This window comes from Triturus cristatus, chromosome 10 (assembly GCF_964204655.1).
Source record: "Triturus cristatus chromosome 10, aTriCri1.1, whole genome shotgun sequence".
NCBI lineage: Eukaryota > Metazoa > Chordata > Amphibia > Caudata > Salamandridae > Triturus > Triturus cristatus.
The window spans coordinates 374,776,924-374,804,107 of record NC_140593.1 but is presented as its reverse complement, the minus strand read 5'-3'; the positions used below and the strand labels follow the sequence as shown (position 1 = coordinate 374,804,107).

At 43.3% G+C, this 27,184-nt stretch overlaps 1 protein-coding gene across 2 annotated transcripts in view; it reads right to left on the bottom strand.

Annotated features, from left to right (window-relative positions):
- Positions 1–27,184, bottom strand: part of LOC146789453 (ATP-dependent translocase ABCB1-like) — a 197,983-nt gene that overhangs the window by 138,710 nt on the left and 32,089 nt on the right. For both annotated transcript variants that reach the window (XM_085631599.1, XM_085631600.1), the window contains exon 2: positions 12,132–12,221. In XM_085631599.1, the coding sequence (XP_085487725.1) occupies positions 12,132–12,180 (49 nt within the window). In that variant the 5' untranslated portion in view covers positions 12,181–12,221. The remainder of the gene's footprint in view (positions 1–12,131; positions 12,222–27,184) is intronic.

The following is a 27,184-nucleotide window of genomic DNA, read 5'->3' as shown; positions in this document are numbered from 1 at the left end:
TGGAGATAGGGTGGTAGTTCTTGAGCGCAAACTGGTCTGAGATGGCTTTTTTTCAGATGGGACTGACCTGGCCAGTTGTTAGACAATCAGGTATAGAGCCTTGGGTAAGTGAAGCATTGGTGATCCTAGTCCACAAGGAGAGTAATGTGTGAGTGGTCTCATTAAGGAGTTTGGCAGGAAGAGGATCATTGTAGTGGTTTGAGTGGTTCAGAGATATCAGCAGTTTTGAGATGTCACTTTCAACGGTTAGAAAGCTGGACCAGGTGGCACTGTTTTTAGATTTATGGGGAGAGTTCTTAAGCATTCTTTCGGAGCATAAGGAGTAGGGTGTTGGGGATGTTGGAACGCTAAGAGTTTAATAGTGTTCTTTGGATGGGTGGTATTTGCATGGTTTTCTAGGCAATGAAGGAGGGAAAGTTCAGCTATGAGCTAGAGTTTTGTTGTCTGAGGAAGGGACATTACTTTTCCAGTTCGTCTGTTTTTTGACAATTAAAAATAAATAAATATGTGAGTCGATTTATTGAGGGGTCTAGTTGAACACGAAAAAAATGCTACTTTGTAATGTAAAATGTGCCTATTGTAGGCGCTCAGTTTTTGTTGAAGGAGTTTGAGGTTCATTATAAAGGGGGTCAGTCTACATGCTCTTTCAGCAAGTCCGAGGCATCGCCATTACTGATTAAGGTTACAGTTAAACCAAGGGTTTAATGTTTTATACCGGACTCTCTTTAGTTGTTTGGGGGCAATAGTGTCCATGATTTTCAACATGGAGTTGGTGTAGTGATCAGTGAGGTCATGAGTGTCATACATATTGAGGGGAGGGAGCAGGCTACCATTAGTAATATCCGACAGCATGATTGGGTTGATGTCATGTGTGTCTCTGACCCAATGTTTAGCTTACACAGGTTGGCCAATGGAGAGGACAGCCCTTTCAGCTATAAGGAAGTAATGCAATGGTGGTAAGTCCAGTTGCAAGATAGGATGGATTCAATTTGATTGGTGTTAACTTTTGCAATGATTTAATATAAGGTGGCCCCTCTGTTATGGGTACAGCTGTTGCAGGCTTGGATTTGGTTTAGCTCCAGGAGGAAAGGATTTGAAACTGCTCACCAAAGGGTGTTCAACCTGGTCCTTTTTGACGGGTTATCCATGAACATTTTGCCTTCGTCCTGTACTTTTTCAGACCTGTTTTTGTTGGTTATATGACTCTGGGCACTTTACCACTGCTGATTAGTGCTAAAGGGCATGTGCTCTCACTTGTAAACATGGTAAGATTGGTCTACACCGGTTTGGCACATTTAATTTACATGTAAGTCCCCTGTACAGTGGTTTCTTATATACCCAGGGCCTGTAAATTAAATGCTACTAGTGTGCCTGCAGTGCTGCTTGAACCACCCATCAAAGTAGCCTTTCAAACCTGTCTCAGGCCTCTACTGCTGGAGGGCCTTTGTGCACAGTTTACTGTCACAGTGACATGGCATTCAAATTGTTTGCTACATCTTAAACTCCCCTTTTACTACATATAGGTCACCCATAAGGTAGGCCCAAGGTAGCACTATGGGCAGGGTGCTGTGCAGGTAAAAGATAGGTCATGTGCCCTTGTTGTGTGGCATGTCCTGGTAGTGACAGACAGCCTATTTGGTTTCTCACTGCTGTGAGGCTGCTCCTCTCATAGGATTGCATTGGGGATTCCCTGATATGCATTTCAGTGGTAATTTCTGATATCAAAGGGGAAGTGTGGCTATGTTTGGTATGTTTGGAATAATGGTGATAAATCCTGCCTATTGGTGAAAGCGGATTTGTCATTACTTTTTTAGAAATGCTACTTTTAGAATTTGACATTTCTGTTTGCTTATAGCTCTCTGTGCCCTGCCTGGTTGTGTATTCACTGTCTGGTTTTGGAATGACAGGGGCTGGGGATATGCATTCACTTTAGACAGCCACAAGGGGTTGAGATGGGTCCTTTCCTGAGTGACTTACAGTTGGGCTGAATAGCCTGGTCTACATTTAGAGTGGTGAGAGGGGTTTTGCTAGCACCTGAAGAGGGCTGTGACTGCCTTTCACAATGCTGTCTCTGCCCCCCCCCACCCCTGTAGTGGGTCTGAAGCCAGGGCTGGGGATTGAATGTGGGTGTTGTGAACTTCTAAAAGGTGTTTGAAGTCCCCCAAACCAAAGACTTTGGGAGTATAAGTACAGGGGTTGTGACCCCATGTTTCGTAGAGAACTGTGTGGGACTTGGGACCAGACGACTGCTGGACAGCCAGGAGGAACTGCTGTGGGACTTGATTCCTCTGTAGTACTGATGTGCTGCCCTAAAATAAGGACTGCCACTTTTCTCTGAGGACTCTTATGCTGGTCTGCCTGTCTGCACCTTGCTGGTGTGTCCCAGTGCTTTCCCAGGAGGACTGCTAATGCCACGTGTCCTTGCCAGTAGAGCGCAGGGTGAGTGTTTGGTGCCCTCCTTGCGTGTGAGGAGTGCTTCATTCCTTGCCCCTCAACTGGCCTGAGAGCGCGTGGTGATCTCTCTGCTGTCTCCTCATAATCAGCGTGTGGTGAGCGCTGTATTGCCACAAACCTGGCTGTGCGCCGTGTGTGCATACATTTTCTGGGATCCCCCCTGTCCAAGTGGCTCTATGGTACAGCAGAGGATGCTTGGCCTGCCAGGACAGCAGAGCAACTAAATCCGCCTGCTCCAATACTCCCTGCAGATCTCCCAGCAAGAGCACGGCCTGCACAAAGGAATCCCTGGTGTTGCCTGGCAACCTGCCCCTCCCAGACCAAGCCGGAGGCTGCAGCAGAGGAGTCCTGGCATGGCTCCGCTGCCCCGAGATAGAACCTCTTGGAGTCCACACCGAAGGAGGGGGAATTGCTGAGGGTCTCGGCAAACACACACCTGACTAGGTGGATCAGGGCTCAGAGCAGTAAGTCTCCCAGCTGTGCAGCTTTCGTGCCTGGGGACAGGGCAGGCTCAATTGATTGCGACACCGGGGTAGTGATGCTGTTGACATCATGAGTTCTGCAAGGAGTGGAGACAAGCCAGCACAGTGCTCTGCAGCACACCGAATATAGGTGGAAGGTGATGAGGGGGAGGAAGCCGGGTTCTGTCCTCATTAATGGGGCACAACGCTCATTGGCTGAATGAAGCATCGTGGTGGAAGACGGGTCTCGGCGAGGACGGTCAGAGGATTCTTGGCTCCAGTCCGGCTCAACCCAGGAAAGCCGTAGGCAAAATGGTGGACTCTGCCGTTCACAGCCAATCACCCAGGACCTCTGGCAGGCATGGAGGGCAGGTGGGTGAGAAAGGTCTTAGGCTCTAGCAATACAGGTTGAGAGCCTCAGCACCTGAGGGGTCTACAAGAAAGGCCGCTGTGCAGCGTGAAACCAAATCACAATTGGCGAGACGAAACAGACGATGGCTCAGCTCATAACTGATAACAGATGATAATTCAAAAGAAAAGATTGAGGTTACAAGAAAAATTGGGGAATTTGAATATTTGTAAGATTTACCCGCTTCTTAAAATTTGAAGCCCTGAAGAAGCGAGATACTCGCGAAACACGTGTTGGCTTGGCTGTAATGTCATGTTCTTTGATGGAGAATTTTGATCAAACTTAAGTGGAAGATCATGTATGTCAGCAGAGTTTTTCACTGCTGACTGACAATTGAGGAACGACCTGTAGTATACTCATAAATGAAGTCCAACTCAAGAAGTATGGTATAAGATGAGTTCTTTATTACAGCCCCCCGCACACGGGAATAACACCACCAACGCTGACAGTCTCCACAGCAGAACTGTCTTACTACAGAACTCACACACACAATACATTCTACAATCTAGAACTGTATGACTCTTATACATCTTAAAGCTATATACTACACAATCCCCCTTCTTTAATGAAAACAAAAAAAAAAATAAAAAAAAAAATGAATAAATAAATAAATAAATGTAACTTAAAATCTACATATTATTAAGTACAATCAAAAATTTCTAGCAATTTTGGTTTCTTGACAATTCTACCACTAGACGTTTTAACAATGTTTTCATCGCAAGACACTTGTGGTAAAACAGGATCCTGAACATTTTGATGATTGCCCCCCAGAGAAACATTTTCATCACATGGAACCTCTGGAACAGGAACACTATCTGGAACAACACTACAATCTTGTGAAACCTCCAAATTAACATCAGAAGATATCCTTTGATTAACATTTTCATCATTTGGATTAGAATCATCAATATGTTGTGACAATTTACATGTATCTAGCCACCAAAAATTCTTGCATTTGTTCCGCTCTTCAGATTCAGAACTATATGAAACTGGTGCCAGACGACTACAATGCCAAACCTCACCATTTTGAAGTAAAGCTGTGTTATTCATAACTTTGACAACCAATTTGGGCTCACTAAACTTGCTTTCAGTCTTAGACACTTTCCTAGCACTTTTAATTCTAACCCATTGACCACTCTGTAAATTAACTTGTTTAGTACCATGTTTTAAATCATAATAGGACTTGTTTCTCATTTGAGAATCTTTGATATTCTCTCTTACAACAGGAATATCACACAAAACCATCCCACTTTTATTCAACCATCCTGGATTAATCTTTGAATGGGGAATCCTCCCTCTCATTAAGGAAAAAGGACTTTTACCAGTAGTACCATGAATAGTACTTCTATAGGCCCAAAGGAGTTTTTTTAATTCTTCTTCCCAAGATAGGTCACCTTTGTTAGCAAGTTGTATGACACCCTTAATACTGCGGTTAGCTCTCTCAACAATACCATTGCCACTAGGATGATATAATGCTGTGAATCTCTGTTGAACCCCAGAAGCACTCAGATAATTTTTCATCTCACAGGATTTGAACTGTACACCATTATCAGATAAGATAAACTTAGGGAAACCTTCTCTTAAAAAGATATCATCTAAGAATGTTATCACTGTTTTGGTAGTGATGGTATCCACAACACACATTTCTAACCATCGTGAAAAGGTATCGACGAGTACCAAAATGTATTTCTGCGAATTATCATGCCAACAAATTGGTCCCATGCAGTCAATAGCTACAACTTCCCAAGGAAAATTGGGGCAACTAGGAGAAGCTAAAGGTGGATTGAAAGTTTTCAATGTTTTATCCGAAACTTCGCACTTAACACACGATCTTACACACCTTTCTACATCTAAGTCAATCTTAGGCCACCAATACAGTTCTTTTAGACGCAATTTGGTGCGAGTGATTCCTGAATGCCCCTCGTGGCCTAAACTAATTATTTTATTCCTTAAGTTTTTCGGTGGTACAATTTTGTCACCCCGTAAAACAAACTCGTCTGAAAGACTCAGTTCATTCCGAACTTCCCAAAAACCACGCAAGTCATCATTCACAAATTTTTTATCAATTCCATTCCATCCTTTCATAATTAATTGTTTAAGAACAAGTAGAATTTGATCTGAATTCTCTGCTTCAAGCCATTCCTCTTTACTAAAACTGCACTGGACTTTTGACGAAATGTGAGCTACTGAGAATTCATTCCAAGGATTCATATCGAGCTCAACTAAAGGTAAAGACATGCGACTCAAAAAATCTGCAGTAAAATTTTTAGCCCCAGGAACGTATTGCACCTCGTACATGAAATCTTGCAATCTCATTGATAACCTCGCTATCCTGGCTGTGGCACTGGTTAACCCTTCAGTGGTTAGTAACTTAGTCAAAGGCTTATGATCACACCGTAAAATAAACTTCCTACCCCAAAGAAATTTTCTAAAATGTTCTAGGGCCCACACACAAGCCAGGGTCTCTCTTTCAACAACTGAATAACGTTCCTCAGTAGGGGTAAGGGATCTTGAAGCAAAGGCAATAATAACTTCTGCATTATTCTCACCCAATTGTGTAAGCACACTCCCTAACCCCTTGCTACTGGCATCAGTGGTGACAATAGTTCGTGCACCAGGGTCAAATCCTTGGAGACTAGGTGCTTGCGCTACAGCTTTTTTTATTTCTTCAAAAGACTTTTGACATGAATTACACCAAATAAATTGTGCCTTATTTTTGAGAAGAGATCTCATTACACAAGTTTTTTCTGAAAACTTGTCCACAAATTTAGAGTAAAACTCTGCTAGTCCCAAAAAGGATCTAAGGTCTTCTTTAGATTTGGGAGGGGGAGCATCTTTAATGGCTCTTACTAAGCTGGCCTTGGGTCTAATACCTAAAGAACTTACTTCATGGCCTAGGTAAGTTACACTATTTTCTGCAAATTTACATTTTGAAAGCTCCGCCGTAACCCCTTTATTTTGTAAGATATTCATGACTTTCCTTAAACGCTCATCATGAACCTTCTTATTAGGACCCATTATAAGAATATCGTCCTGAAAGAAAATTATACCTTGCATATCACCCAGAAGTTCGTACATAAGCCTTTGAAATACCGCAGCCGCGGATGCTAACCCAAATGGCATGCGACGAAATTGGTAACAACCAAAAGGGGTACAAAAGGCTGTAAGGTGTTTACTCAATGGATGTAACGAAACTTGATGATATGCACATGACAAATCAATTGTTGAAAACCATTTAGCCCCTTTGGTGAGTGCAAGCATTTCATCGATTCTCGGGAGAGGAAACTGATCAACAATTATATTCTCATTCAAATATCTCAAATCTATGCACATGCGAATTTCCCATTAGACCGTCTAGCAATCACTATGGGAGAAATCCATTCAGATGCCTCAATTGGTTCAATAATATTTGCATCTAATAATTTCTTTAATTCATTTTTAACCTCATCTCGAACAATTAATGGAATGTGTCGTACTTTATGAACTCTAGGAACTGCATTGGGTTTGGTCAAAATTTGGTGCGAAAAACCTTTAAGGTTTCCAATGTTGCCACTAAACAATTTTGGAAACTCTTCTAAAACCCATTTCTTAGTATTCTCCGCTTCACACATGACAAGCACTTGCTCAGGACTATTCGGATTCAAAATGATACTTAAAGAACGTTGGTCTCTCCAACCTAAAACTGAAGGCCCATCTTGAGCTACATACAATTTACATAGTGCTCTTCTACCCTTGAACTCAAAAATTAAAGATCTGAAACCCAACATATCAATTTTTTGCCCCGTGAAACTTTCTGGATTCACATCAGTGGGTTGCAATTGTGGACCAATGGCATTAACAAATTTGTCATTCCAAACTGATTTAGCAATGATAGTGAAAGGAGACCCAGAGTCCGCTGCAACCTGTAACACCACACCTCCAAAGGAAATCATACATAAAGGTTTGTTGCTATCATTGCTCGTAATATTGACCACAACATGTTTTGTAATGCCGCTGGAAATACTCGAGTTCTCTGGAGAGTCTTCATCTTCATTGTTGTCTGACAAATCTGAATTGCTGTTAGTGATGCAACTTACATGTGATTTTTTATAACGCTTCCTTCTACAAACTTTAGAAAAATGTCCCACGATTCCGCATACAGAACATTTTGTAGATTTAGCAGGACATTTTTCAAATCTCGCAGTATGCGCAGTACTTCCGCATCTGTAACATACAAAGCCGGACTGAGAAGAAGAATTTTCCTCTTTCTTGGTGTAAGGTGGTTTCCAATTGCTTTGATACGATTTAGATTGTTTGTACGTAACACTTTTGTCTTTTCTGGTGTCAGTAACTTTATTAACAGTGACTGTCTCAGTTGAATGAGAAACAGCTTTAGCACACCTTTCTGACAATTCCGCCTTCTTAACTAATGTAATGATGTCTTTAAGGCTAGAGTCACCTTCAATCCAGAGTTTGTCTTGGATACTTTTATTCTTTGTACACATGACTATTTGGTCTCTAATCATGTCGTCATGTAAAGCCCCAAATTTGCACTTTATGGCAAGATTCTTTAAAGCGGAGACATAATCTTCGATTGATTCATTAGTCTCCTGTTTCCGTTTATAAAATGTGCGTCTAGATACTGCCGCACACACAATAGGTGAGTAATGCTCATCAAGATCAGCAATTGCGCACTTGAACACGTCAACATCTGCGCTCCTCTCATTTTTCTGCATCTGATTATATACCCTGAGACCTTCAGGTCCTAAACAATGCATTAAAATTCTTTTTTTCCTTTCAGGAGACATAATACTACCATTATCCTCCAAGGTAGCAATGTAATTAATGAAATACTCTTTCCATTCTTGCCATTTAATAACGGGTTCTCCAGGATTAACTAAGAATTCTTTTGGATTGCTGAGAGTTATGCTGACATTTGTACTTTGTGAGTTCTTGCTTGCAGTGGAGACTGTGCTAGATTCACCATCCATGTTCACTTAACTTTAAATGTCTACTATAAATAAGTATGGCAAATAATAAAATGGTAATGGAGGAATTTCTATGCAAAACGGTAAATTTCTTGAACTGAAAACTGTCTGAAACGATGTTCCGATCGAAATGCTTCACTTGTATTGCATTTCTAGCACTGATCAGATAACCAAGATGGCCGCCAGGGTCACGTTGCGTGACCTCGTAACACACGTAGACTGACGTATTGCGCGTTGCTCTGCCACCAGCTAGAAGCGTCTTTCAAAGCAAGCTTACGCGCTGAAGAATGGACGTCGTCACTCGCGCGAGGTAAGCAATACTGAAGTCTTAAAATAACTGCCGCACTTTCAAATATACGCAGCACTAGCGTTGGCAGGGTTGACTAAATGGATAAACAAACAAAAAGAAAACTATCTCACGGATTGCTAGCAAGCGCAATTGGACTCACGCACAAGTTGTAACTTCCGTTGTGATTCCTTTCGTCGTATAATCCATAAATTTCCCAAATTGAGTCTGAAATCACGCACTCGTTCCAAACGTTGGCAGGGGGCTGAGCATCCTTGTCGCCAATTCAATGTAGTATACTCATAAATGAAGTCCAACTCAAGAAGTATGGTATAAGATGAGTTCTTTATTACAGCCCCCCGCACACGGGAATAACACCACCAACGCTGACAGTCTCCACAGCAGAACTGTCTTACTACAGAACTCACACACACAATACATTCTACAATCTAGAACTGTATGACTCTTATACATCTTAAAGCTATATACTACACGACCATTTGAGGAATGTTTTGGTGGCAATCTTGGAAGTATGTGAGATGGGTACTGGTTTGAGGTTCTTAGTATTAATGTACCTAGAGCTGGGGTAGTGTTTCCTGATAGGGTGAGTGATAATAGTCTGAATTTTTCTAGTAGATATAATGTGGTCCGTCAAAGCAGGGTTAAATGTGGCTAAGAGGGGGAAGTATATAATTGTTCAATAATTGTCTAACTAGCCTATTGGGTCGGGAGAAGCAGAAAGGATTTGGTTTGCAACTGCAGCTAAATTGATTAGTCCCGGCATTAACAGGGCTGGCAGTGGTAGGGCGTTTGGGAATTAGTAAGATATGATTCTGAGGGTGATTCATATGTATAGACCAATTATGTTCTAGGTTGGTGGTGATGTGCATGAGATTATGGATGTCAGTCCTAATCAACTGTAGATCCAATTTTTTGGTTTCAAGCCTAGTGCAGGTGAGGCGGCTTCTAGAGGGCTTCTGTTTAGAGGGGGCACAGTGATATTGAGAACTGGCTGAATCAGGGCATTTTGGGGTATGATTCTAGGTAGTGTCCAGTATCAAAGTCTTGGTGAAGCTAGGGTGTTGTGTAAACTGTCGCGGTTGCCAGGTGTTTTAGTACCAGGTACTTTAGAAGCTTTGGGAAGGGTGTTGGAGGGATGATGTTGTCATTGGACAATGTTGGCAGTGTCTACATAGGAAGGGATAAATCGGACTGCTGTTGTGTATGAATAGATGTCTGCTAGAGAAGAAAGGAGAGAAGAGGAGTAAGTGGGGTGGGGGAGAGAAGGTTGTTACCGGGAAAGAGTTCAGTGGGTATTTGCGAGGGGGCAGGTGGAGTTGTGGCTGTGTCAAACTTATTCTTGATGTAGGAGAAGAGATTGACAAAGATCCCGAATGCGATCTGATGATTAAAGGAGCATGGTGCTGTTATTATAGTTGGAGATGGTGACTACAGCATTATACAATGGTGAGGACTTGGTTGTGAATTTATGCCTATGAGGGATATTCTTTGTGGTGGTGATATTGGGTAGAGAGGATAACACTTTACTCCACTGCGCATGCCGAATGGTGAAGAAGAGTAGACCATTTTGTACAGTTCCTTTGTTGTAGCAGAAGAAGGGGTATTTGATAAGAGTTTCTTTACCTAGTATGAGGATTTATGTTTCAGATTTTTTGAGGCATTTTTGGTTAGGTTAGGAGGGTAGTTTATGCTGAATGAGTTGTTTCCTTCAGGGGATAGAAGGGAGTTCCGCTAGTCGGCATGAGGTAGCACCATGCTGGGAAACAGTATACATGGGGAGCAAGAGAGAATGATGATGGTAACTTTCTAAGACGTCTGCCCTTTTAGAAGCAGGAGTAAAGGTTAAATCATGGAGAGGCTTGAAAATTCCTTGTATATTTTTGTATTCAGGAAGGAGCCACAGCCTTATGTCAATTTCTATAAATATCAATAGAGCTGTGTAAAGAAAAGAGAAGCAAAAAGAGGAGCAAACATAGGTGCCTTCTTGAGTCGAAAAAGGAAGAGGACAAACATAAGAGAATTAAAAACCTCAAATATTACGTGAGAACAGAATGACGTCCCAGATCAGATACGAGGCTGAGGTTGCTTTTTCAAATGGGTTAGGCTAGAGAGTCAAGCATGCCCAGTCAGACACAGCTACTACAACAATAAGGCTCATTCTTCTGGAATCACGCGTGAGAGACGATAAATAGGTTGCAGGCCAAAAAACTAAAGTCAACCAGACTATTACCACTCACTAGCTGCAGGGAGAAATGTGTAGAAGTTCAGCCTTAAACTGAGAGTTGTCAATATTGTAGGATGCACACCAGGCAAAAACCAGTCCGCACCAACCCAGAAAAACATGTGGGGGATCATGCCAGGATCCAGCAATCAGCCGCCACCTTGGCATCCTGGCTGAGTGGATCAGGGCTCAGAGCAGTAGCAAGAGTCTCCCAGCCGTACAGATTTCATGCCTGGCAGCAGGGTGGGCTCGATTGATTGCAAAACCGGGGTAGGGATGCCGTTGACATCATGATTCCTGCAAGGAGTGGAGACAAGCCAGCACAGTGCTCAGCAGAACCCCTAATATAGGTGCAAGGTGAAGAGTGGAGGAAGCCGGGTTCCGGCCTCACTAATGGGGACAACGCTCATTGGCTGAATGAAGCATTGTGGTGGGAGACGGGTCTCGACGAGGACGGTCAGAGGATTCTTGGCTCCAGTCCCGCTCAACCCAGAAAAGCCGTTGGCAAAATGGTGGACTCTGCCGTTCACCGCCAATCACCCAGGACCTCTGGCAGGCATAGAGGGCAGGTGGGTGAGATTGGAGTGACAGGTCTTACCAGACCAAGGATGGCAGCTGTCCCGAGCAGGCTACTTTGTGGCTCACCAGAGTCAGAGTCGGGACGATCTCATCAAGCTTTAGGAATCCAGGTTGAGAGCTTCAGCTTGTTGTGATAAGCACCGTCAAGAAACAGGTAAAGATACAGCTTCCAGAGTGTCTGAGGTGCTGCAGGGTTTAGGCCGAAGCGCTACAACCGAGGTAGAGCTCAGATGGCCAGCCAAACAGGGATATACACTAAGTGATCCCAGGCCCGAGAGCCTCTTCAAGACTAGACCCTCTTGATTACATCATACTCTTTCCCTGATCCTACTACTAGCCATGTAATCAAATATGCCAGATTTGGAGTTGGAGTAGAAAATGAACCCAAAAGTAAAATGTATACGAAATGAGTTTAGCTTGATTCATTAATTAATATTTGTAGGGCTATAGTTACGCAAGATCAAGATTCAAGCACTCTGTATTTGATGTATATTTGATATAGATGATATGATCATATGGAACCATCTTTCTTGGATCCTGAAAGACAGTGTCTCACTAGACCTCTTGCCTAGCCGCCTCATGTTTATTCTAAAAGAAACTGCAAGCCATATATTAAACCTACTGAAGCTTTTAGAAGCCACATTTGACCTTGTTGGTCAGGCATAATGTTAGATAGCCTCACAATATTGAATTTCAACAGCAGAAAAGAACCGAATGGTATCACTCTGCTTACCAAAGGCAGCAATGTTCTTCTCCGGGTAGGTTGGGATTTCTTCCTTCATCTCGCTTCAGTTGGTAAAGTGCCTTTACAGTGCTGGAATTTCTAAGATCATAAAATAAAATACAAATAGAACTCTGGTTGGTTTTTGGTAAATCACGCTGTACAGATATTGTTAGATTGACGGTGACTTATTAGCTCGTTATTTAATTTTGCCAAGGTTTATAACATTCTCTTTCAAACGTGTGTATTGCATATATACCTATATATATTATGTATATAAATAGGCACACAGTGTGATGTGCTATTTAAAGTGCGAGGAGGGGGGCAGTGCCTCATGGGGTCTCTTCCCCTTCAACAATGGTAATAAATAGCATATCAGTCTCTGTGCATCTACATACATGATTTTTGAAAAGCTACTTGGCTATTTCCAGTCCTTGTAAATATATATTTAAGTAGAACCAGAGCACAGAATCTCATTACTTGCAGCCGTGGTGAGAGCACAGATCTGTGTCTGATGGTTCAGTCATGATCATGAACAAGGTATTGGACTCCATGGTAGTACTGTACAAAAGTCAATGTGTCAGACTCTGTTTATTGCTAAAGTTTCTCAATGGAACATGTTTTATTGGACCACGTGACTAGTTAAAGTTATAAATATTGAAGTTTCACCCAGGTATACTACTCAAAACATTGTGTTGCACACTTTAACTTGAAAAAATGCCAATCACATTCATAATAATATTCATCCGAAGAAAACACTCCTCTGCACGTATCTGGCACATGGAGTTTCCTGTGTTATATGTTCGGAAACTTGGAGTCTGCCTGCATCCTGCGTGGGGGAACGGTGTATTCCAAAATAAAAGACCGGCTGGAGTTCCCGACTGAGATCAAACCAGACTATGGCTCATCAAATATGTGTTCATAAGCCGAGACTGGGGTAAGCAACTTAGAAAGAAAGAAGTTGAACGAGTCCAAACTCCAGGGGATGCAAAACAAGCCGGGTTATCCACACATCACCTCATGACAGTCCGCCCTTGTAGTCATTACACGTCTATGTGCCATCTAACACATGCCACAGTTGTACTGGCGTCTCCATAAAGGCAACTGTAGACATGTACTTTCTTATAGGAGCCCAGAATTATATTTTCATTTCCGGTTACACTCAGTGTTTATCAGCTAGCATTATTGGTTCGTTTTATAGTCAATTGATAGTACTGTGTCCCCATGGACCATCCTTGTGTTGTTTCATTATGTAACATTGGCTATATATTTTGCTTTCATCGTTGGCTCGGTTAAATTGGAGTGAGGTCACTGCTTCGTGGACACATTCAGGACATGTTCTCCTTGCTTTTTCGAGCCGGTAGATCCAGAGGCCTGTATGCATGTTGGAGGAATGAGGGGCACGTTGGCTTCAGTTTCAGCTGTCACATCGCATATGCCTACACATTGACATCGATTTGCATCTTAAATTAGTTTGTCAAACATTAGTATCCCTAAACGAATCGCAAATAATCTTTTTTTAAGTTTTAGAATGTGCATTCCATGTTTTATTGCAACAGACACGTGACTGGTCCCTTTCGACTTCTAGAGCGTTTTTCTAATCTAAAAGGTGCTTCCAATTCGGTTCAAATAAAGGCGGGAGTCTGTGTCATCATTTTTAGTGCATTGAAAAAGCGATGCTTGTGAGAAAGTTCAAATATGTCACTCCTAATTATCCTCACGATTGTCCGTCATGACCTTTTAGTTAAAAATTGAACATACAGATATAGGAATTGTTCAATTTGTTTCTCCTTTTGTGGCTGTTTACCCCCTACTTGGAGTATGTTTTTGTCAATTGGAGCATTTCTGTTTCAAGTGCCCTTAAACCTCACTTTGTCCATCACTCATGCATGCCTGACTCCTGTCTGATGTTTAATAGTCCTACAGCTCATATATTTTACATAAATGTACAGATCATACTCCAGAAAGCGAAGGCATGTGCATATTTACTGTTATATAACAATGTAACATGGATAAGCTTTTGACGACCATAAATCAGTAATGCGGCCCAGAGCAAGTTTTCCATTCAACATAAATGGTATTTCCCATTTTCAAGTGGTACTCTACTCAGTACAATTCTTATCTATATAGTCGTCTCTTGACATAATAAAAAGTTGCTTATGTGCTGACTCATACGAATAGGGATCCAAAAACTTGGTTTAATCAAGAATGCAGAAGCTCCAGGATCCAACTATTTAAGGCCATCAAATTCAAGGATCCTGGATATGTAAGAATTTCCACAAGTGCCTGTAAGTCAGCCCTTTGAAAGCGAAAAGAGAGTGGGGCGAGACTAGATGGCAGCTCATTAAGGAAGGACTCAAAAAGGTTCTGGTCTCTGGTTGCATGGGGTGACCAATCGGTGCCCTATGCAAATCATATCTTGGGCTCTGACTGGCATGAGCATTTTAAAGACCTTTATTCAGACTCTGGCATGCCCGATCTTTTGGCAGACTCTCCAATATTTTCCCAGACTGTCAACAGGGACCTATTTACTTTGGGTGAAATTGAGGCTTCTATTGGTTCAATTGTTCAAGCAAAAGCCCTGGGCCCGGATTGCATTCTAGGGGACCTATTTTCACATGATAGTATCAGCTGGTCATGTTATATCTTAATACTTTCTAATGCTATAGCATAAGGTGCCTCAATTCCAGGGCCCTGGAAGGGGGCTGAGGTGATTCCCCTATTCAGGAAAGGCGATCGATAGGGCTCTAACCTTGTAACTATAGGCCCATAAGCCTAATTGATTCAATTCAAAAAGTGTTTTGTCATACACTTTTGCTTAAGATCAAGGCTTGGATTAGAGACAAGGAAATCCTAACACCTTACCAAGCGTGTTTTAGAGAAAAGACGGGGACAATAGATCAGGTGTTTCGTCTCCTTCTTTTATACTGGAAATTGTGGTCATTGGCCAGGGTAGCTTAAATGTTACTTTTATCGATCTAAAAACAACCTTTGATCTTCTCCCAAGAAAGAATCAGTGCAAAGTACTAAAAGATATGTCTCTGCCAAGTGAAATTTTTACTTTGGTCATTTGCCTTCATGAGGCCAACTTTGCCAGAGTTCGGTGGGGCAATTAAGGGCAACTCCCAGACCCAATATAGGTCAGCAGGGAGTAGGGTGCTTATTGGCACCTATGCATTTTTCCCCTTTACATGAATAGGGTTGTCCAGTTTTTATCTCAGGATCCAGCACCCACCCAAGGAGGAGAAAAAGTAGTGACCTTCCTATTTGCAGACAAGACTTTGCTGGTGTCTAAAACGCCGGGTGGGCTCCAGCTTCTCCTCAATCAATTTAATGATTTCTGTGACATGCGATGCTTAGAGATAAATATGACTGAAACTAAGTTTATTGCATGGAATCCTCATAAGTAGATGTAGACTTTTCATCATCTAGGCATAAAACTATTTTAAAATATATCCTGGAAACCCCATGTAACTAAGATGACCCTGAAACACAAACAGATAGTTGGGGCCTTGAGGGAAAGAACATCGTACCTCAATTATAAACAGGTTGCTGCTGCGTTGCAAATCTACGATCTAAAAGCAGCAAGCTCTGCTCTCTATGGGTCAGAATTGCGGGAATTTGAAAGAATGGATAAACTCACCAGATTTGAGCATAATTCCCAAGGAGTCCGGTGATGTTGCCACAAATACCCCACTCCATCCTCTAAAGCTGGATATGGGAAGGCAATCAATTTTTTATAAAGCTTAGCTCCTCCCATTGTTATTTTGTATAATGATCAAGTCCACTCCCTGATTGTTCCCTTATGCCAATGCCATCGCGAAAGTCAGCTGCCTGGACAAATCTAATAAAATCAACGAGCTGGGCGACGTGAGGAGACTTTTATCTGACATGGAGTTGCAAGGAACTTGGGAAAATAATGACCTTTCTTTGTTCCCCCTAAAAGGCCAAGTAAAAACATGATATTGGGATTAGGTAGCACAAGCTGAGTTACTCAGCGTGTCTAGGGGAAGTTAACATCAGAATGTGTGGACCATAAACTGGGCTGCTCTTTGAAGCGATAGATATCAAACAAGTCCAAAACAATAGGACATTATACAACCAGTTTAGATTCAATACTCTCCCCTGAATTATTTCACTGGAAGATGGCACCGCAATTCACCGATATCTCAGAGCTGCTTTGGTTGTAAAGCTTCCGTTGAATTGGTTGGCCATTTAAGGTTTGTCGGCCCGACGTATGCACTCCCTAGAGCAAATTGGCTAAGACCTATCTGCAAACAGTAGGAAACTTGCAACCACACAGAAGCCCTGCAAAATGTAAGACCCTTGTTTGCCTGTGTGGTTGCCAAATTCTTTAGTCCTTTATGGGGCATTAGGAAAAAATGCCCAAAAGGCTGGACAATGCCAATTTTAGTAAATGTTTTTAACTATATCTTTCATATTTTTAGATGTTCTATTGTTTACTCATCATTTGAATAATCTCTGAATACACCTGCCTTTGCCCTACTGCGTAGCTGGCAAAATCTAGGGACCGGGAGGGGTGGGGGGGGGGGGGTGTACCAAGAGATGAGTGCAAAGCTGAGAACTTGTTAACTTTTAACACCTGCCTATCAATTGTATATTTATGTACCTCAATTATTTAGATGGCTTTTCCCTTTTAATTCCTGGTTCATGTTTTAAATTGGTGCTTTTCTTGAATTTTAATTATGACGCATATTCCTGTATTCTAACCATCAGGTGTTTATTATTTTATGGATACTGAAGAAGTGAAAACTTTTATGGCATTCAGGCAGAAAAAAGTATTTATGACTGACTGATTCATACTACAATTCTGCTGTTTCTAGGAACTGTAATACTTGTTCCACCTCGCCAGCAAGCATTCCAGTTTTACAAATTTTCCAGTGTGTCGTGTATAATGTTAATGGGTGGACCTGGTCTTTTGAAAATGGAATTCAGTGACAAAAGTGAAATAAAATTAAGAATAGCGTGAAAAACTCTCCATGAATTTAATGGAGACAGTTGAGAGCCACTGCATGGTATCTTCAGAGGCAATGTGTAGAGCGTTTGTGCAACACCCTCACATAGAAACACCATGAATACACCACATAGAGACGCCACAGAATAATTCAAAAATATATAGTATATTATACATGAACTCAGACCTAAAAGAAATGAATCATAAATAATGTGCACACAATGCCAATGCTGAAATAGTACTCATTAACCTGACAATATGAGAATCAAAACACACTTCCTAATCTCAGTGAATACGGAGGGCAAGAAAATGCAGCAGAAAAGCACAACAATAACAGTAAGTAACCGTAGACACAGGAATCCCTGCACTACTATTAGCATGGTTACGGTAATCACTATGGCCTAGTAAAAAACAAATTAGGGTACTGGGGCACTTGTGCGCCTACTACATAGGTTACAGTAATTTGGGCAGTTTTTCTGAATGTGGAAAGTTTTCAAGCAGTGGCCTCTGTCGAGAACCCACGCCACAATACCACAGTCAGTCAATGTGCGCCCCAAGGGGGTTGGCGAGGGTACATACACTGCCACAGTCAATGGGGCCACCTCACCGGGTCTCCGTCGTGTAGGGAAAAGCAAAGGCGGCTGCCCTCAAGCACGCAGTGCAGCTGCCAACAGTGAAACCCTGCCCCTTCTTACAAGGCCAGGACGCCTGCAAAGGAACACGGGATGGCGGTCTCCCCTCTACAGGTCTCCGTAAACCCCACAGTACCTTTTGGGGCAACCCAGTTAAGTCCAGGGAGTCTTCTCCCAACAATGGCAGTGGGTCTCAGGAGCGGGACCCACGTGCAAAACACTTGCTCCCAGGTGGGCAGGGTCAGCCAGTCTGACTGAGGTGGACTCACTCACATTGCCCAGGCAATGTGTCTTTGGTGCAACATCTCTCCGTAAGAGGGGCGGTGCTAGAACACCACACAAGCTGCTTTTGTTGGGAAGGGTTGAGTGCTCACCATGCGCTTAGCTAGGAGATTTATGGACCACAACCCATGCCTCAGGGCAAGCAAAACCAGCTACTCTGTAGGACATGTACTTCCAGTTGCCAAGCACAGGGATTCCTGGGTGCCGCACCATGCCACAGGAGCGGCCCTCTTTCAACCCAACCTTGGTTCCAGACGTCAGTACGGGGTACATCAGCCCTTTGTGTGAGGGCAGCACACAACCTATTTAAATGTAAAGCCCAGGAAGACAATCAGAATGCAGCTGTAACCCTGTCACACCCAACTCTTTCTCTGAGAGCTGTCTGGAAAAAATGAACAAAGTGTAGCTGTCACCCAGGCCTAGACATGGATTGGATTCATGCTGCATAGCACAAATGACAAAGTCATAAGCACATATAAATGCCCACCTTCTAAATGTTGACTATGATGCGGTGTCCCCAGGGTAAGGGGGGGCCTCCCCAAATCGCACTCTAAGATCACTTAAAATAAAATTATTCCAAAAGGTGTAATGTTCTTTACAAGAATTCTTTCTAATGTTTCTATTTATTTTTCATGACTTGCATTCTTTGTTAATTTCTTAATGTCCATAATAAATGATTCTGATTGGATTCATATACCTGTCACATAAATACACCCAATGCATTTCAGACAGTGCCCTTCATCAGGGGATTTATCCTATAAAAATAGAAGAAACTGAAACTTAGTCTTTATCTAGTACAAATCTCAAATCTCAAACAACAACTCAACTTTTGATGGTGAACATGAGTAGAGGCTTGTGTATCACCAATAAATCATGTAAGAACCAGTAAGTTCATGCCAAATCCATACTCCTGAAATTGGTGAAAAAATGTAAAGCATAATTTTTTCAACAATTTCAGAGGTATGGATTTGGCATGAACTTACTGGATGTAAAATTTAGAACCATTTTCTGTTAACCATTTTAATACCACAGATGATTTATTGGTGATACACAAGTCTTTACTCATGTAAGGGAATTCCCAATGCTAGCCTATGAGAGGACTAGGCCTCACAGCAGTGAGAAACAAAATAGGCTGTTTGTCACTACCAGGACATGCCTCACATAAAGGCCCATGTTGCACCTTTTACTTACACAGCACACTGACCATAGGGCTACCTAGGGCCTACCGATGTATAATAAAAGGATAGTTTATGGCTTGGCAAGAAATTTTAAATGCCAAGTCAAAGTGGCAGTAAACTGTGCATGCAGACCCTGCAGTGGCAGGACAGAGATAGGTTTGAAAGGCTACGTCAGTGGAGGGCACAAGCAGTGCTGCAAGCCCACGAGTAGCATTTAATTTACAGGCCCTGGGTACATAGCATACCCCTAGAGAAGGGACTTACAAGTAAATAAAATATGCCAAACAGGTGTAAACCGAACATACCATGTTTTAGTGGAGAGAACACGTGCACTCTAGCACTGAATAGCAGCGGTAAGGTGCCCAGAGTCCTTAAGCCAACAGAATGAAGGTCACACAGAAAAAAAGCCAGAGGATGGAAAAATGTTTGGGAATAACCCTGCAGAAAGGGCCAGGTCCTACAAGTACCTTCACTGAAGTAGAACTAACATATTTATCTTTAATGTAATTGCTAGTGCAAAACCTCACCCAATCCACTCTTTAAGACATACGTCAGTTATGAGATTGCCAAAGTGTCCTATCGGACACGATCATGTGGTCAGGAGGACACAGCAGCAATAAGGAAGGTGAAGGCTGACTTCCGACGGAAGGTGCCTTTGGATTGAAACCTGTAAGGCTGAGGCAAACAATGCCCCACACAGTATTTGTACACTACTGAAAAGGTAAAAAGAGGAAAGAAACTCAATGAGGAGAGTCATCAGCGATCAGCATCAAAACAGGCTCTCTGCATCTAGAACACAATGGCTAAATGGATGAAAAACATTTATATAAGACACACCTCAAAAAGTCACCCAAACGTGCGGCATTTGAAGTAGGCATGCCAGTGGGTTTGTTAGGGGGCAGTGGGTTGTAAAGAAGACAAAGGGAAATTAATAGGACATTGTATATGTCATATTGTAGGAAACACACAGATGCCAAACTAAGGGGTCGATTAGGATGTAGGGTGGATCGCCACTGCCTGCATGGCTGTGGCGATCCACTCTACATCCTTCCCCGCCCGCCACCCATTTCCCCCCGCCATATTAGTATGGTGGGTAGGACCCTGGCGGACGGAAAGACCGTCCGCCGGTCGACTTGTCGACCCGGCGGAAAAAGGCCATAACATGGAGGCGGTCTCTGTGAGACACCACCATCCATATTATGATAGGTGCGGAAATTAGCCTTTCCATGGCGGCTTTGCTGCCACGGAAAGGCTCGTGGTCTTTGCTGTTGGGGGCCCGTAGCGAGCCCCCATGGTGTTGGGAGGGTGGGGAGTGCCCATGGGGGGCACCTATGGTACCCCCTCATTGCCAGGCACTACGTGGCAGGCACCACGTGGTGCCTGCCATGTAGTGCATGGCACAGCCGTGCGCAGTCCATTTACACTGCGAGTGGGTCTGCAGCCAGCAGATCCACCCGCAATGTAAAGGGACCAGGATGCGCCCGCCAGTGTGGCGGGCGCATCCTAATTTACATGGCAGGACCGCCGTGACTTTGGCAGTCGGTCCCTGGCTCCTTTACAGTTTTGGGTGGTCTTTGTTCGCATGCCATCGTAATGGACCCCTAAATGTTTACTGTCCCATATTAACATAGGGGCAAACTTTAAACAGCAGTTAGCCTGCCACTTCTCAGCAGAACTGCTAAGTAGTAATATACAGCAAATGCACTAAGCTGCTATACCATTTATGGACAGTACTAGCACTTGTCAGTAGACTGTTGTACCTGGATCAGTACCACCACCTTTAGGCTTCCTATTATAATATACTCCTCTGGGACTACATTCATTGGTACAGTATTAGGGACTGTTCATACAAGAAAGCCTTGGTAATAATGGTACAGCCTCAGTACTCTTCTACAGAATTGATGCACATTAAAAGGGACAGTACCTGCACTTTTCTGCAGGAAGCAGACCTTTAGTGACTAAGTAGTTGCTTCCATTTAAACCTTCCAGCATGTGAAACGATCAAACACAAATATTACCAAACGTTAAATTGCACAGATCCCATAGCGAACTAAGAAAATAAATGGTACACTTTGTAAACGACCCCAGGTATTATTTTCTTGATGAATAATGCTATAATGGAATTTCAAGCTACAGTGAGAAGATCCCTACCACCCTCTACTCGCACCATCCCAAATTCTTTCATGGAAACAGGTCAATGAAAAGCGCCCATCAAGTATTCCCTGACCACAGCCAGTGCGCTACGCAGTGCCCTCAACAATATGCACTCAAAAATGTCTTCATTGTTATATATATTTGGCAATCATGTGACTGGTGGTATAGAATTAGCATTCCTTAACCACAAAAGCTCTTTTTGACTCACACTTCCTATAGGCAAATAAGTTGCTTGTGTATATTATTAATTCTGCCTCTGTCAGGCAGTTTGAGATGAAGAAAACAGAGGCCTTGCAAACCTATGCGCCAGAGGCCAGTGGCATCTGCGGGCAGACAGACAGGGGGCATGAACTTGGCAAAGGCTTGGCGAATGACAGAGAATGCATTCATCTCTACTGGTCGCTGTAACTGCACACCTCAAAACGGCCCACAAACTCCCTTCACTGACCTGGTGCACACTCTCCACACCACAACCGACCGAGGTTAAGAACCAGAATGGGGGAATGGCATCTCCTATTCAGAACAATCAGGAAAGAGTGGAAAGGTTGAAATGGGAATACAAAACGGAACCTGTGACCCCACTCTAGAAACTGTCTGCCATCTGTTTTCCATTAGAAAAATCAACTCAAGCTACACATTTGTAGAAAGCGGCCTATGAATGGTAACATCATATTATGCATGGGCTATGTTACAGCTACATTCTTGCAAAAGAAACTGTGCATAAGGAGGCAAACAAAAACTCCGGCAATGAAAGCAATTCTTAAGCCGCACGCCTCATCAGAACGTAAAGCGCATTGTGGTAAATGAAACTAACCGAGACAATATTTCCCGCTGGAAGTGCTCCTGCAAAATAGACTTAACTGAATAAAGATATAATGGTTACATAGGTCCACATTTATGGGGGAAATCATGTATTCCTATGCCTAAGTGCATGCCTAGGTAGATAGGAGATTTACAAATTTTTTTACCAGATCCACCGATGGGAAGGTTTAGATTTCTGTTCATGTCTAGCATACTTCTGCCTCAGATCAGCATGGAGAAGCGGCGCTGGGATGTTGTTCGCTCTGTCACTACCTATCAGGATAGAATCATCCAAAGAAACATCGCAATTCATGTTCATACCAGCTCAACTGGAAAGAGCAAGTCATGCTGAGGTGTCATCAGATCTACACGCCTACCACAAACAAGTAGGAATTCAAAAGATGGCTCCTGCAAGATGTTGTGGCAACATGTTATTGTTATGTGACTCTTCCAGGAAAAATTGCAGCTCTTTCAAAGAGAGACTGGAGGCTGCTCACACAATGCTGTCTACAAGAACCTTGACAACTAATCACAGGTGTCCGCCAAATACTACTTTGCAGTAAATTCACAAAACCTGCCACCGTCCATTCTTTGTCAACGCAAGAATGATGCTGTTTGTCTTGGTAGATGTCAAAGCTTAACTGTTTTTAGTGTGCCATTTTCATGGAAACGTACGATGAGATATACACAAAAATGCATGACTATTAAACTATTTTAACAGTTATATAATACCAACAAAACGGGTGACACCTTACATAATAGAAAGGTGAGAATTTAAAAGGACTACCATTGTACAAACCAAAACTCAATATTAATGTTAGTTTAAAAGGTTTAAATGCAAAGTAACAGAAGCCACATGTAAGTGCCTCTTTAAGTGCTGTAGATGAGATAACTTTGACAAGCAAGGACAAACGTTGCAGGTAATATGAAATATTCTTCTACTGTCACATCATTCTAAAGCAGTGGGTTTTAATTTAACAAATATGTATTGGAAAGAATGTCATGCTGAAACAGCATTATATGTATTTTAGATTGAATTAAGTGCTGACTTAGATACTAACAGATGGGTTACTCCGTCGCAAGGGGGATGGATGTCCCATCCACCGAAATATATATCCAATAAAATCCAATGAGATTTAGATTTAGGCGGAAGGGATATCCGTCACCATTGTGATGGAGTAACCTGTCCGCTGATATCTAAATCAGGCCGTCTAAGATTCTGATGCAGCAGAAAATCCTACTGAGTTAATGACTTCATAAACATTTGATACTTCTATTCAAATTATTTAGCAAACATTTTTTTGGAGTGGTACTGAGCACACATGATCCTTATTTGGAAGAACTGCCCAACCTGGTCTCATTAGCTATAGACTCATGTTTTAGCCATGTTCTCCAAAGATACAATGAATGAGCACAACTTTAACACTGTTCGATAATATTGGCAGTATAAATGAGAAGGATCGAAAGCATTATGTTAGAGCGGGAAACAGCCTTTATAACGACAGCTGAACACAGCATGTTTTTACCATGCAGGATTTTACAACGACTATGCCTGTACCATGCATGCACTTACAACGAAAATGTAAGTATTGTGCAGGTAAGGGTGTATATTATATATTTTCACGGAAAAAAACTAAGGCAACAGGGCTGTTCTAGTTAGACTCAGATTTCCCTTGTTCAAAACCAGTAAAATTCAGCAGTTACAGTTACCTGACCTAACTATAACTTATGCCCCCACAATGCATCGCTCATGACATGGTCAGTGACATTACTGATTACATCATAAATAGAATCACTCACACTCCCATACCACCTCTCATACACACACTCTCACACAACCACTCACATAACAAATCACAGACTCATGCAAATACCTATCCACCCACTCACTCATGCATAGAGCCACTCACACACCCACTCACTCGCTCGTTACAACACGAACACAACCAGTCACTCACCCATACAGATATTCACACACCCATTCACTTACTCATACAGATACTAACACATGTACTCAGTCACCTAAAGTCTCTGAGACAACCCCATACTCTCCCATAGAGCCTCAGTCACTTACTCACTCATACAACAATCACACACCCACTCATTCACCCACAGCCACTCACACACCTATTAACTCATACAACCAATCACACACCCACTCATTCACCCACACAGCCACTCACACACCTACTTACTTACCTATAGTCACTCGTACATCTTCTTACTCACACACCCACTTACATACCCTGTCACACATCCATGTAACCACTAACATACTCACACACTCACTCTTACACCCACCCACATATACATTTACTCTCCAATACAGGCACTGACACCCACTCACTTATCGATACAGACACTCAAACTACTCAGTAACTCATACAACCGCTCACACACCTACTGCCTTACATATACAGCCACTCACAGTCACTAAGTCACCCATACAGCTCCTCACACACCCATTCACACACCTATGCAGCCACTCACAAGGCCACTTACTCATCTAAACAGCCACTCACACTCCCCCCTCATTAGACAATACAGCCAATAACACAGCCACCTAGTCACCCATAAAGCTACTCCCATACCCACGAACACATTCATACTGCCACCCATACAGCTATTCATATTCCCACTACACATCTATACTGCCACTTCCTCTCACACAGCCACTAAGATATCCACTCACACACCTATACAGCCACTGTGACAGCCACGCACAGACAGATTCTGTTGGAAACGGCCCTTTTTGCAGGGTTATCCCCAAACTTTTTGCTTCTTCCTCCTTTATTTTCTCTGACCTGTGGTTGTTGGCAATAGGACTCTGAGCACTTTACCACTGCTGATCAGTGCTAAAGTGCATATGCTCTCTGTATAAATCGTTATATTGATTGGTCATCCATGATTGGTATATTTGTTTCACCTGTTAGCCCCTAGTAAAGTGCACTGGGTGTGCCAGGGCTGGTGATTCAAATGCTACTAGTGGGCTGCAGCCCTGATTGTGCCACCCACAGGAGTAGCGCTAAAATGATGTCTTAGGCCTGCTTGCAGTGCCTATGTGCAGTCCAGGACTGCCATGTCGACCTGGCCAGTGCACCCACTGACCAGGCCTTATCCTTCCCTTTCTGTACATGTCAGGCATCCCTATGGTGGCCATAGGTACCCCCCTGGGCTGGGTGCAGTGTATCTGAAAGGTAGGGCATGTACTGAGGTGTGTAACATGCCCTGGTAGTGAATTACAGCTATTTTCGTTTTTCACTGCTGAGAGGCTATCTTGCCCATAGGATAGAATGGGGAAGGCTGTTTACATGTCTATCTTCCCATAAGGGCAAGATAGAAAATCCAAGTTTGGTATCTCTGTGTTCAGAATTTAATTATACATCTTTTTAGCAAGATGGTTTTTAAATTCACTGTGTGAGAATAGCACTTTTTAGAAAGTAGCTATTCTCCTGTTTAACCTTCCTGTGTGCCTGTGTGCTGGTTGGCTGACTGGTGTCATGTGATGGGCCAGGTGGCTCCAGGAGCCTGGATGAGTCAGCAGCAGGGTGAATAGGGAGATCTGCTTTAGATGGGTGGGAGGAGTAGTCCCTGGGTTTGAATAGGGCTGCCCCTGCCAGCACAAAGCTGGCTCCACCCCCTGCTGGCCAGGCTGAGGACTCTGCCTCTGCTGGAACAAAGAAGGCTCCACCTCCTGCTGAGCGTCTAACGACCCTGCCCCTCACTCTGAAAGGAACCAGGTGCTCCAGGGCAGAGCACACCCAGGAACCGGTTTGAGCAGGGGAATCCCCCCACTGAAACACAGAGAGACAAAGACTTGGAGGGGTATAAGAAGAGGACCCCAGACACCTAAACTTTAGATCACTTTGGAACTAAGAAGAAACCTCTGCCAAGGAGAAAGCTGAAAAGAACTGAAGAGGAGAAGACTGCCTGCTTGCTGTTTTGCTTTGCTGCCAAGGAGAGGGGAAGGACTTTGCTGTGTCCCCTTCTTTTGATTCTGATCTCCAAGGGCCTGAGAAGAGCTGGCTCCCTGTTAAGAAGTCCCAGGAACAAAAGGACTTCACCACCAGCTCCCCTGGAACTCTGCTGAGGGAGTTCTGACCTGCCTTGGAGTGCTTACCCAGTCTTGGGGCCTCAGGAGGTCGTTTTGCTGTGTTTTGGGAGCTGGGAAGCAGAAGCGTGAAAAGAGTAACTGGTACCCAACGCATCATCCGATTGCGTGTCGCAAGAACGAGAGTGCGTGGAAAATTTCCTCGCGGCACCATCGCAACACGCAGGGTCCCCGCATCGCCGAGTGCATCGAGCATCATCCCGAAGCGTGAAGATTCCTGACATTGCGAGGGTCGTCGCAGAACCAGTTTGCGGGCCGCACCACTGCCGGTGCGTGAAAAGTCTCCAGTCATCGTGTGCGTCGACGCAGAGTCCCGTTCCGTGGCGCATCGAGAGTTGCGGCGCCGGAAGTCAACGCTGCGCCGCGCATCGTGCCACATCGAAGCGTGTCGCGTGAAGCTTCCCCCTAAGAAACCTACGCAACGAAGGCCAAAGTCATCGCATCCTCCCCTTACAGATCGGAGCCGGCGCATCCACCTCTGCTGCGTGAAGCAGGGCTGCTGCAAAGCCTCCCCAGTATCTCAGGAGTATCGCATCGCCTTTGCAAGCTTCCTTGTTATAGCTTTTGGGAACCTTATCGCAACTACAGGTACTGTTGGGCACGAAAGTGTCGCATTTTGTGCATTGAGATTCGCATTGTGCAAGACACTGACTTTTACATCCTGGAGTACTTTCTGCAAACTCTTGAACTATCTTTAAAGTAACCTTTTTGAATTATATGTTGGTTTGTCTGTAGTATTTGGTCTTGTGAAGTTTTTAGTAAAGATACCTTATTTTTCTAAAACTGGTGTGGAGTAAATCTGTGGTGTTTTCACTGTGTTACTGTGAGTGTTGGTACAAATACTTTACACATTGCCTTTGATAGCCTAGACTGCTCAGGCCAAGCTACCTAGAGGGTGAGCAGGGGTTATCTTAACAGTGTATCCCCCTTTC